The 13,023-nt window shown below is 31.1% G+C and overlaps 2 protein-coding genes across 8 annotated transcripts in view; both read left to right on the top strand.

Annotated features, from left to right (window-relative positions):
• The first annotated feature begins 711 nt into the window (after positions 1-711).
• Positions 712-9,669, top strand: LOC105153257 (fumarate hydratase, mitochondrial). 2 transcript variants are annotated; one of them, XM_011067989.2, is made up of 7 exons: positions 712-955; positions 3,832-3,969; positions 4,085-4,285; positions 4,402-4,684; positions 6,779-7,041; positions 7,127-7,516; positions 7,925-9,669. In XM_011067989.2, the coding sequence occupies exons 1-7, from the start codon at positions 836-838 to the stop codon at positions 8,051-8,053; spliced, it is 1,524 nt and encodes a 507-aa protein (XP_011066291.1). In that variant the 5' UTR covers positions 712-835; the 3' UTR covers positions 8,054-9,669. The 2 variants fall into 2 exon arrangements, with proteins under 2 accessions (XP_011066291.1, XP_087271836.1); XM_087415710.1 differs by lacking the exon at positions 712-955 and adding an exon at positions 1,454-1,523.
• Positions 9,670-11,266: 1,597 nt separating this feature from the next.
• TTLL5 (Tubulin tyrosine ligase-like 5) overlaps positions 11,267-13,023 on the top strand; it is a 53,538-nt gene continuing 51,781 nt past the window's right edge. For 3 of the 6 annotated variants that reach the window (XR_015548157.1, XR_015548158.1, XR_015548156.1), the window contains exon 1: positions 11,271-11,541. The gene's annotated coding sequence lies outside the window, so the exon portion shown is untranslated. Of the gene's footprint in view, positions 11,542-13,023 lie in introns of all 6 variants that reach the window. The other 3 variants (XM_087415697.1, XM_087415698.1, XM_087415700.1) reach the window with 2 other exon arrangements.

Raw genomic sequence — 13,023 nt, 5'->3', positions numbered from 1 at the left:
TGGTGCCACTGGAGAATAGAATCCTCTCAAATATTAATCTAACCTTGACGAATGTTAAACGCTACCAATGCTACGTTAGGGTCGTTCACGGATCTATAAACGCTAAGGGGTTATGTATTCTACAATACATGATTTCTGATAGGTTGACATTCTTATTTTCTGTTCTCTTTTCCTTTTATTGTGCGGAGCCCTTAACGCTATCAAAATACACTATCTCGGAAGGAATAGCATTAATAGCGTACAGTTAGTAATAGCGTGCAGTGACATAATACGCTACTATTAGTGACGTCATGATCGTTTTTGTTAGCGCTATCTACAGCTCCGCGAACAGTTTGTAGTGCTAAATAGCGCGAATAGCGTCTCTTCGAACGCACCCATTGTGGAATGCACAGTTTCTGATAGATTGAAATTCTTATTCTCTGTTCTCTGTTCCCTGTTTCTTTTATTGTGCGGAGACCCTTACACTATAGGGTTTCTAGGCATCGATGGAATCCGCAAAAATCATAGGCCGATAAAAGCGCTCTTTCTCTAAAATTCTTTAGTATACGTAACGTAAATTATAGCATGTTAGCGCGCTAATATCGTTGTAAGTGCATTCTGAATACGGGTCATAAATTTGAACAACAGAAAATAGCGGAATCAGCGGAATGAAGCCGCATGACCAATCACGAACGTTCCGCAGTTTCGCATTCTATGGGAACGCATCCTAATCAAAATATGATTTTTGAACGCACCCTAGCCTTCTTCTGTTCGTCGTATTCTTGCTATTCTCTAATGCCTCTTCTGACGATTTACTGAATATCCAACATAGATTGTCAAAACTTTGAAAACAGCGATGTTGAACATACTGAAGTGCCATCTCTCTAATCACAGTTTGCGTCAATTGGAAAAATTGTCGGTTTATTCTTCGTTAAAATTATATTTATCTACTTCGACAGTCGCTATGATCAATAAGGTACATTCACGACAGTCTTATAAATGTATTTTAATCTTGTTATATAACGCACATGCAGACACACACACACACACACACACGCGCGCGCGCGCGCGCACAGTATGTATCTTTTATGTAATACTTAATTTTACGTAATTTTATATACTAATATTCTTAATTTTGTTGGTGATTTATTTTTATTAAAGATTCGTGATAATATATCTTTACGTATGTCATTAATTTTCTTTTATAAAAAATGACGTATTTTGTTTAAATAAACTGTCATTCAAAATATGCACATTTCGAAATATGTAATAGATATTGTACAAATATTAAAATACAATTTTTAATTATATCTGTATGTATCTATTTTATATATACACACACATACGCGCGCACACACATACACCACGCGCGAGCGCACGCACGCACACACACACACGCGCGCGCGCACACACATTTACTTACATCTTATTTATCATGTTTATTATCATGCAGAGAAGATAACTTTTGTATTCTGTGAACCTTCAGTCTTTCTGCCAGTGTGTTACTGATTACATCTTACATCTTACATAATTCTAATAAAATGGTGAATAGTTTTAAGCTGTTCTGCTATATATAACAGAGAGAGAAAATAAAGTAATATTATTAGGGTAACTGTCCCTATTAATATGCCTTTTAGCCAATTTATTTATTACTGAATTAATTATTAAATATTGTAGCTTTAATATTATCTGCTTGCAATCAATATCAATTTTTCAACTACTTCTTTTTTTATAATGTTTCTTTAATCTAAAAAATGTTAATATTTTATAATGCTTTTGACAAAAATAGAAAACATGTTTTTGTCACAACATGTTTTTGAAAACATATTTTCTCTATTAGTGAGTCCTCTAAGTGGGACGATGGCCCTATTAATATGCCTCCAATTTGTGTGCCTATCCATATTTGACTCATTTTAACATATAGTTACTAAAACAGGTAATAAATTTAAGCTAATTGTTTATGTTAATATATTACATAAATCATTATTTCAGTTCATAAATCATTAGTTTTCTTTATGACTTATCGAAATACACTAATAGAGCACACTAATAGAGACAGGCACAGTAATTCAGGAACAGTTATCCTATCATTTTTAGTTATTTTTTTAAAACTGAAAATAAGAGAAAACTATTCGATAAAAATTATTAGGTGTTGGAATTAATTCGTAGCGTTTTTTAATGAAAGAATGTTATTTATTTCACATGAGCATTAAAAAATACATTAATGAAAGTACTTCCCATCACTTGTAAAACGCTACGAATTAATTCCAACACCTAATACATGGTATCACAAGAAATCTATATTTTGTCGCTGTATTAATTTTTTTAGATAGAATAGCTTTTTAGATTTAATTTTTAGCTATACACACTGAATTCCCAGAAATCCCAGAACAATTTGCTAAATCTAAATTTTTTGTGTTCTTAAACTTTTCTTTTTCTTTGTACAGATATATATCTCGAAGCTTTTTAATTCTATCAACTTTTACATATTATGGACTTATTCCTTCAATCAATTCTCTACTGATCCAAAAAAAATTAATTGAAAATATGTCCACTTTTACAGAAGTTAGGGTAACAAATATAGATCGGGCCATAGAGACCCGAATGTGTATCAAGGTAGAAAAGAAAGTGTGTGTAGCTAATATTAAAGGACATTCGTTTCTTTAAATTACACACACACACGCGCGCACGTAGCAAGTATATACAGACTGTATTCCAAAATTTATTACCAGTACTGAAAGTATATAGTGTGCACGTGACATATAAATTATAGATTTTTAGTACTGACAGTAAATTTTGGAACACAACCACAGAGTGATGTCCACTTAACTCAAACATCTTGAATATTTCATTTTTTTCTGACGATGCAAAAGAATGTTTCAAATGAAAGTGGAACGGTTTTGAGGAGGATTTTGATTATGTTGTTTTTTTTTTATAAATACTTTAAAAAGATAAAGATCATCATCATTTTTTAAAATAGAATTTTGATTTTTTTTTTACATAATGTGATTTCTCCAATTCTTCTGTATAAAAGTAGAGATATCAAAATTAACAATGGTTTATGAGATATTTTATACTTTTTTCTAGCACATATTGACATGAAATATTAGATATTAGTTCGTGAACTATTAATTTTTTGACAATTGTATCTTAAAATGAATTAATTGGTATAAAGAAAATTTACAATTACTTTAAAAAAATATCTAAACAAAATGAATCGTTTTTTAAATAACCAACTGTGTGTTTTCTTTATACCAATTGATTCTTCTCATTCTGTTTATAAAAGTATTAAGATTATGTTCTCGTGAATTATTAATTTTTAAAAAATTAATAGCTCATGAGATTTAATATTTCATGCCAATATGTGCCATAATAAAGTATAAAATAACTCGAAAACTATTGATTTTTTATATCTCTGCCTTTTGCAGAATAATTAGAGAAATTAAAGAATAAATAGAGGAAAATATCTCTGTAAAGTAAGATATTTTACAAACTATTAGTTTTTTAATTTTAAAATATGCAGAATTTTTAATTTCTTTAAGCAAAGAAATCTATATGATTCAAATTAATAAGAAAATAAGATGATCTTTAGATTTAAAATAAATAAAATCTACAGAATTATCTACAGAAAGCAAATTGCTATATGATATTTTTTGTATAATACAACTTTATCAATTCTAATAAATTTTACTGTCATGAAATGAATTAAAGATATAAACACACAATACACATAAATATATACATAACATATACATATGAGAGTACTTAACTACAAAAGTACCTAATACATACATGATTTAATATATTTTAATGTTATTAATGTGAATATAATTATATACTATGTATGTACAGCAACAAGAAGGCAAAAGTTACAGAATTGAGAAAGATACATTTGGAGAATTAAAAGTTCCTGCAAACAAATATTATGGTGCACAAACTCTTCGAGCAATGATGAACTTTCCAATTGGTGATACGTTTGAACGTATGCCTGTAAGCAAGAGCAATAAATTGACCTATTTGTTTTTTTTAATTAATACATTTCTCTCTCTCTCTCTCTCCCTCTCTCTCATCTAGTATTTGAAATAACCAATGATTATTTTTACAGTGCAGGCTAATAATAGCTATGGGTATATTAAAAAAAGCTGCTGCAGAAGTAAATAAAGAATATAACTTGGATTCTAAAATTGCTGATGCTATTGGTAAGGCAGCAGATGAAGTAATAAGCGGAAAGTTATATAATGATCACTTTCCCTTAATTATTTGGCAAACTGGATCTGGCACACAAACTCACATGAATGTTAACGAGGTTAAATATTATATTAATTTCAACAGCATACTAAATTATCATCCTATGAAATAAAGTAATCATCCTATGAATAACTATTTGATTTAACATATTTAAAATGTATTTTAAATGTTTAGGTTATTGCCAATCGTGCAATTGAAATACTTGGTGGCGAAATTGGCTCCAAAAAACCTGTACATCCAAATGATCATGTTAATATGTCACAGAGTACCAATGATACATTTCCAACAGCTATGCACATAGCTGTTGCCTTAGAAGTTCATAAAACATTAATTCCAGGCTTAGAAGAAGTACATAAAGCATTGAAAGATAAAGCAGACGAATGGAAAGATATTATAAAAATTGGTAGAACACATACAATGGATGCAGTACCATTGACATTGGGTCAAGAATTTTCAGGTTTATATTTATGCAAATTACATGAATAGTTAAATGTGAGACCTTTTTGTGTTGAATACAAATAAACGTAGACGTATTATGACTAACTGCTCACGCCCTGAATATATCGTGTTCATGAAGAGGACGACCCTGTCCTAGAGTGTGATTTACAATAAGTTGCAAACACTGTCATAATGCTTCGCAATAGCCAATCAGAAGTGTCAATAGTAATTAATGATGCTTCTAATTGACTGTCATGAAGCATTGCGACGGTGTGTTGGTAACTTATTGTAGACCACGCTTTGGAACTATAACCAAGAGTGAAACAATAATATAATACATGAGGCACTAAATAACGCGCTCAAATCCCCCAATTCAATCATAAAATGTGCGGATCATGGTTGATCTCTTCGTGGACATGGTTCTGGTCTTGTAGCAGTTGTTTCTATAATCTTTGTTACAATGTTCGAATATAGTGCCGTTGTGCATTTGATAGCGTTTCTTCTTTGAACTATGTAAAAATTTCGACGGCTTTAATATTTTCGTTCATAAAAAATTTGAACAACTCGTTGCACAATACTCTATACTGTTTGCTCGCAATAATGACTACCTTGCTATGAGGTTACAACTATTTAGGCCATGAGGAAACGCTCTCACTTTCATTCTCAAAGTTTTTTGTGTAAATATAAATCAACGTTGGCACATTTACCAATATTAATTTGTATTCGCACACAAAAAAACCTCGATTATATTTGTACCACCTTCGTATTTTAATTTGGAATCGCTTATATTTATACAGTAAGGGCTAGATGTATATTTGAAATATTTTTATTAAAATAACAGTATTTATAAAACAATTGTATTTAATATTAGTTGTAGTAAAAAGAAATCCATTATTTTTCCAATAGATGGCTTTAGTAATCTGTATCTCGTCTACGCGTGATACAGATTATTAAAGCCATCTATTGGAAAAATAATGGATTTCTTTTTATTACAACCTAATATTTTAGTGGAGCACATGAAAATGATTCGGAATTGGAATTTTGTACTTTAGCATTATAATAACGAAAAATTGAGGGTGTAGCCACAATAGAAGGAATAAAGAATTAGGAATGAGGAATAACGATTTCAATCTATCAGAAATCAGATACACCGGAATACATAGTTTCTAAGTTGAAATCATTATTCCTTATTCCCAATTCCTTATTCCTTCTATTATGGCTACATCCTGAGAAAGTATATTTTGCATTTCAAATACTAACATTGACAGTCAATCTTATTATTTGAATTACAAAATATATAAAACTTTCAATTTTTCGATTTTAAATATAAAATACGTAATACTTTCGCTTTTTCGGCTTTCGTGGATATTATCTTCAAAGATGCCAAAAGATTTGCGTGTTTCCATTCATTACTAATGCCAACGTTTCATGGATTTTGCCGTTCGCTTCATCAGGGCGAGGAACGCATTGTTACTGAACTGCTCCTTCGGAGAAGTACCTTTATGTAGACGTTGTAAAGAGGGGCGAGAATATGTTGAGAAAGGGAGAAGGAAGACTTCCTTGGCTTCTACTCTTTCATATAACTACTTACATTATAACATGAATCTCTGTTCAAATTGTTTGGATGTTTCTGTATTTCTGGAGAGGCCCTCTGTACTTCCTCGAAAAATTGACATTGTTGTAGCTATTTTATCGAATAACATTTGATGTCCTGTCGCAACGTAATACTTTCATGTGCTCCGCTGAAATACAAAATACACTTTGCAAAAATTGTGCTTTAAATGAAAATTTTAAATACATGACTAATCCTGCATACAATAGGTCTGCGTTTTATTTCTATATTAGACTGCACTAGAACTTTCTCACTTTCACCAAATCAACATATATACAAACGCACGCGCACACACACATATATACACATATCTTGCTTCAGGTTCCAAAAGTTTACATTAGTTAGTCAAAAAAACAACCCTAGGTGTTCTGTTTTTATATTCACACGCTATAAACATCTTTCTTGTTATCAATTAAATATTAAAAGACGAACGATGCTTACAAACACTATAAGCCCAAAACGAGACGCATCTCTAATATATATTATTAAAATATTTTGCAGGATATGCTACGCAACTTGAAAATGGTATTAAAAGAATAAAAGATACACTGCCAAGATTATATCAATTAGCTCTTGGTGGTACAGCGGTTGGAACTGGATTAAATGCGCGAAAAGGTTTTGCAGAAAAGGTAGTTGCAAAAATTGCACAATTCACTGGTTTACCCTTCGTCTGTGCTCCAAATAAATTTGAAGCTCTGTCTACGCACGATGCAATTGTCGAAGTACACGGCTCTTTTAATACAGTAGCTGTTTCTCTACTGAAAGTAGGTATTAACTATTTAAAAATTATATTTATAATCTGCTGATCATTTGTGTCCTTCTAATAGCTTATGTATATAATCTGCACAGATCACAAATGATATCAGATTCCTTGGAAGTGGACCTAGATGTGGTTTAGGAGAATTATCTCTCCCAGAAAATGAACCGGGAAGTTCTATTATGCCTGGAAAAGTAAATCCTACACAAACTGAATCAGTGAGCATGGTGTGTTGTCAAATAATTGGTCATCATGTGTCAATAAGTATCAGTGCTAGTAATGGAAATTTTCAACTTAATGTTTATAAACCAATTATAATTGCAAACACTTTGAGATCTGCAAGATTGTTAGGCGATGCCTGCTCTTCGTTCGCAAAAAATTGTCTTGTTGGCATCGTTCCTAATATTGAAAATCTACAAAGAAACGTAAATGAAAGTTTGATGCTTGTCACAGCATTGAATCCATATATTGGTTATGATAAGGTATTTATAAATTTATCTTTCTTTAGAATGAGTATAGAGATAGGAGTTTCTTATAATATACAGGGTTGGCCATATTCGACGGAAAGATGTTTTTTTTTTTTCAATCATGGGAAACGTCGTTACTCAATTTAACATCTCTGTCAAAAGTTACAGTGTTTGCCAGATCTTTCCGTCGAATATGGCCAACCCTGTATATGTACACACACACACACACACACACACACACACACACACACACACACACACACACACACACACACACACACACACACACACACACACACACACACACACACACACACACACACACACACACACACACACACACACACACACACACACACACACACACACACACACACATTATTGATATTTTTGTAACGATTTATATCTATAATTTTTTTATAGGCTGCTATAATTGCAAATTATGCACACAAAGAAAAGCTTACACTGAAAGAATCAGCGTTAAAACATGGAATAACGGCAGAACAATTCGATCAATGGGTTAGACCTGAACAAATGCTTGGACCGAAATAATTTCTACGTTGGAAAAATATTTAATAGAAATATACATAAATATATATATATATACATATACACATGCGCGCGCGCGCGCGTGTGTGTGAGGTGTGTATGTACATACGGGGTGTCCCATCACTGACGATGAATATTTTTAAGACAGATTTTTTTGTCTTTAGCATTTAAAAATTACAAAAGACGGGCTAAAATTTCGCGTGTTCAGGATTAGCAAGATGATCAGTGAAGGTGCTTCTTTGAACTTGACAATAACAAAATTCAACACACTGATCATCTTGCCATCCTTGAGCGCATGAAATTCAGGTTCCGTCATTCGTAATTTTTAAAATCTTTCCATTTGAAAATTATCATAGCTTCGACATTTTATTATTATATTAGACTTTTATTATTATATTAGTATTAGACTTTTCGTCCTAAAATGTTACAAAAAAAACCTTGTTTTTAAAATATTTATTGTCGGTGATGAAATACCCTATATATATATATATATATATGTATATATATATATATATATATATATATATATATATATATATATATACACACACATACAGGGTGCCCGTAAGTTTTTCCCAACTGCTTTTGTGTAGAGTGGATTAAACTGAGTCGAAAAGTCCTCTTACCATTTTGCAATTTTCGCAATAGTTAACGAGATATTAATTATTATATATCCTAAATATTGGTTTTCAATAATTTTTTACTCAAATACTATCAACTTTATAGAAAAATGAGGAGAGAAAAGTTGTTTATTTTTTTCTCATAAAAAAAATCTGAGAATTTTTTCAGAATTTTTTTAGAATTTTATAGTATCGTATTTTCTCATGCTAGTAAAAATAAGAAAATGCAGTACTAAAAAGGTAATAAAAAATTCTGAAAAAATTCTTAGTTTTATGAGAAGAAAATAAATGATTTTTTAATAAGAATTACTAGTTATAGACTCTTGAAATTAAAATAATGTAGGAAATTAGGCAAATGAGAGTTCGGTTCGGTATTTAATGCACAATCATTGATACTATGTATATATAAATTATATTTTTGAATTTAAATGTTTGAAGATGGCTCAAATATACAAATTATAAATAATTTATTATAAATAATAGAGAGCATACAGCTACAACGATATATAATTTTTATATTTTTGACTTACTGTACACTCAAACGTTTCAACCACTTAAGTTCATTTTCAGCGAGATCAACGAAGAAAAAGAAATATAATAATGTTTCCACTTTCCTGCATATCAAAAATTCTTGTCTCTTGCAGTTTTCTGTAAAGTTGATAATATTTGAGTAAAAAATTATTGAAAACCAATATTCGGCAATTTTTAGTAATTAATATCTTGTTAACTATTACAAAAATTGCAAAACTGATACAGAACTTTTCGACTTAATGCGCTCTATCTATACAAAAGCGATTGGCGAAAACTTACGGGACACCCTGTATATGTGTGCATATTGCGTGCGTGCGTGCGTGTGTGTGTATGTATGTATATATAGTTCCTCCATTCTATTTCTTCTATTCTAAATATTTCTTTATTTTCAATCATTTTCTGAAAATTCTTTTCGTTTTACTCTCTTGTATTTATCACATGAATAAAGAACCTTAGAAAATAGGTAAATATTGTACATTTTCATTTTATATATATGTTATACAGAATGGAATATTGTTGAATATATTTCACATAAATAATACCTTATACAGAGTATTTAGGAAGTTTTGACAAAGCGCTCGTATAGATAAAATTAGAGAGTAACCTCCCTGTAAGTCTCTAGATAAAATTAGATAAATTAGATTATCTTATAATCAGAGTTTGACGAAAGCGGTTCTCAATTTTGATTCTTCATCTTGGTCCACTCTGTATTTTTTGTATAGTTTCATATGTATGTACATATATTATCGGAAAACAAGTGCGAAGAAAAGAAATAGCTAGCTACAAGTAGAGTAAAACCAGACAGAATCGAGGGAAAGTGGAGCGGAATGAGGATTCACCCGGGAGCCGCCATTTGTAGTGCACCGTTGAAGTGAGAGTATGACTGTGGTCAAAGTTTCGCTACAAATGCTTTGAAACATTTGATGAAATTAGAAAAATTCAATTAGAAAAAAGACAAATTGACCAATTAAAAAAAGCTTCAAAGCGTTTACAATATCGCGTTAATCGTACCCTACGAGATGTGATACGAGCGTGATGGAATATGTATGGTGCTGCACACGCTAGTGCTATCATGCTTCCAACAACCAACGGGATGTTTGTCGCGCGATACACGATATCCAATGAGTGTACAGAGAATCGATTCTGTATTTTGAAACGAGGTGAAAATTACAAAAGTGAGCGAATTTACTAGAATATTGATAATTTCATTGATCAACATCTAGTAAATTTGCTCACTTTTGTAATTTTCACCTTGTTTGAAGAATCAACCCCCAACTTTACCGATGTTTTTATTTTAAGATCGGGTTCACACCTTGATGGAAAAGTGGAAAGCGGAAAAGCGGAAACCAATCGGAAATCGCAGTAGTAGTAAGCAGTACATTTCGCTTGTCTGCTTTTGTCTTTCCGCGAGTTCTGATTGGCTTCCACTTTTCCGTTTTTCTTTCAAGATGTGAACCCGGCCTAAAGAGATATACTCTCATTGGATATCGTGTGTCGCGCGCGATGAATATCGCGCTGATGTGCTGGAATCATTATGGCTCTTGCACACTAACGCGATACGCGACACGTGATACGCGACGCACAACATGCAGGTTGTCTTCACTCGAGTGTATCTATTGGGTCATCTAAAAAGTAGATGTTGATGGTCATATATCTAGTGACAAAAAATCGCGGATACTTTTTAGATGACCCAATATATTATTTTATCCTTGTTTTTCTTTTAGATCTATTTGCAAATTTTGCAAGCACACTGGTCACGGAAACGCTTGCCGCACGGCAAATTGAGATACGGTAACAATGAACACATTAGGAACTGTAAGCTTATTGGCTACCGTATTACATTTTGCCGCGCAGCAAACGTTTTCGCTTCCAGTGTGCAAAAACCATGAGTTCAACTTTCGTCGCGCGGTGAAAATTATATATCTATTGCTTCCGAGCAAGCGAGACATTAATTAACTATCGCGCCAACATCCGTCGCGCGGCAAGCTTTTTCACGTTCTGGGTGCAGGAGCCACAAGTGCGAGCGTGCAGAACAAAGTGAATATACCTATATACAATATATTGTACCTCTATAGAGATTTATGATCTATGATTGAGAGTTCACATGATTACTCACGTTGATACTTTTGTCACAGACTGTACGCGAGCATTTAGCATTCGATTGACAGGGGTAGGCAGTAGGTAGCGGCAGGTAGTAGGAATACAGTATTTATTATACTCTTTCACAGTATGATTGTGATTAGTGCCGGTCCGCAAGTATAATAAAATAAAGTAGTTTTTCGTGATGTATAGTCACCAGATATATAATTGACAAGCATTAAATCATCTGAGCGAATTGCGGTAAGTCCCGATTGTTTGCTAATTGTTCAATATTTTTGACAAACACGCGAAGAATATATTCCGTTAATGTGACAAGCGTTTTGTTCTCCAATTCGATAGTGTTGCTAACGGACACAGTTTGAACGACATAATAATTTGTTAAGATGTGACAGACTTTAGAATGATTTATTTCTCAAGTTCCTTTTTGCCAAAACTATCGCATAAACAAATTTAATAGTTTAGTATTATGTATATTTAACTTTTATAATAATTGCCGAGTATGTCATAAAAAATATTTTCTCTTATGTTATACTCTCTCTTATACTCTCTTATACTCTCTCTTCAGTGATCCTGTATCTTGATTTTCGAGGTTTGCACGCGAGCAACATTAATGTTGATAGTGTGTTAGCATTGATTTTTAAAAACTCTTATACTTTAGTCAGTGTTCAAAAGACGCACATAAACCTTACAAAATCAATGCTATATATTTTTGTTCGTTATTATTTCAATCAAAGTGTATTTTATACAATTAACGAATTCATATTTCTTTCGTATTTTGTTTTAAATTCAATCATAATTTTCCTTTCAGTGAAATGAATTCAAAATATATCTTTTTTTAGAATCAAATTTAAAAGGCAGTAATATAAAAATTTATTTTCTCAAATCAGTTTTAGTTTACTAATAATTCAAAAAAGATTTTTTTATTAGTTAGGAATGTTCGATATTTTAAAATGATGAAAAAATTACTGATTATTTTAATGCTCAATTTATAATCAGGCCTTATATTTAAGATTTTTTACAAATACGGATGTAAGGATACGTTTTATTTAACATTTGCACGCTCGTGAGTATTATTTTATCCTTATTGTTACCAAATACTAAACAAAAATAAAATAATGCATTCGAGCGTACTGCGATTAAGGATACATTCTAAATCGTACTTTAATTAAATCGATACAGTTATGTATTTTTTTAATAATAGAAGTAGTGTTTTTAAATTTGTGTTCTAATAGAAATGTATGAAAATGTATTATAAAATAAATGACAAAAATTTTAATTTTTTGATATAAGTACTTTGTAAAAGAAGTATTGAAGATTATTATTTATGTGAAGTTATATTATGATGCAGAAATTATCCAGTGAATAAACAAAACATTATTTGTTCTCATTTTAATTAATCGTTGTAATTAATCGATAAATCGCAATGAAACTTTGCGTAAGTTATTTTGAATACTTAAACTATTTGTACAAAAACATTACAATTTTTTTATTATTTTTTTAATTTTAACTTATAACAATAAAAATAATAATATAAAAATAACAAATAAAATAAATAAACGAAAATATGTTGTTTAATAAAAACAGAATTGTGAATACGTTTTTATATGCATTTATTTAAAGTATAAATATTAATATATATATATATATGTGCTATATATGTCTATCAACATCCTTAATTGCGTTGCATAATTGCGTTCGAAATCAGAAAGCGTAAAGCCGAGA

This window comes from Acromyrmex echinatior, chromosome 18 (assembly GCF_024713525.1).
Source record: "Acromyrmex echinatior isolate Ae372 chromosome 18, ASM2471352v2, whole genome shotgun sequence".
NCBI lineage: Eukaryota > Metazoa > Arthropoda > Insecta > Hymenoptera > Formicidae > Acromyrmex > Acromyrmex echinatior.
Note: the sequence above shows the minus strand (reverse complement) of the source record. Positions and strands in the feature narration are given on the sequence as shown.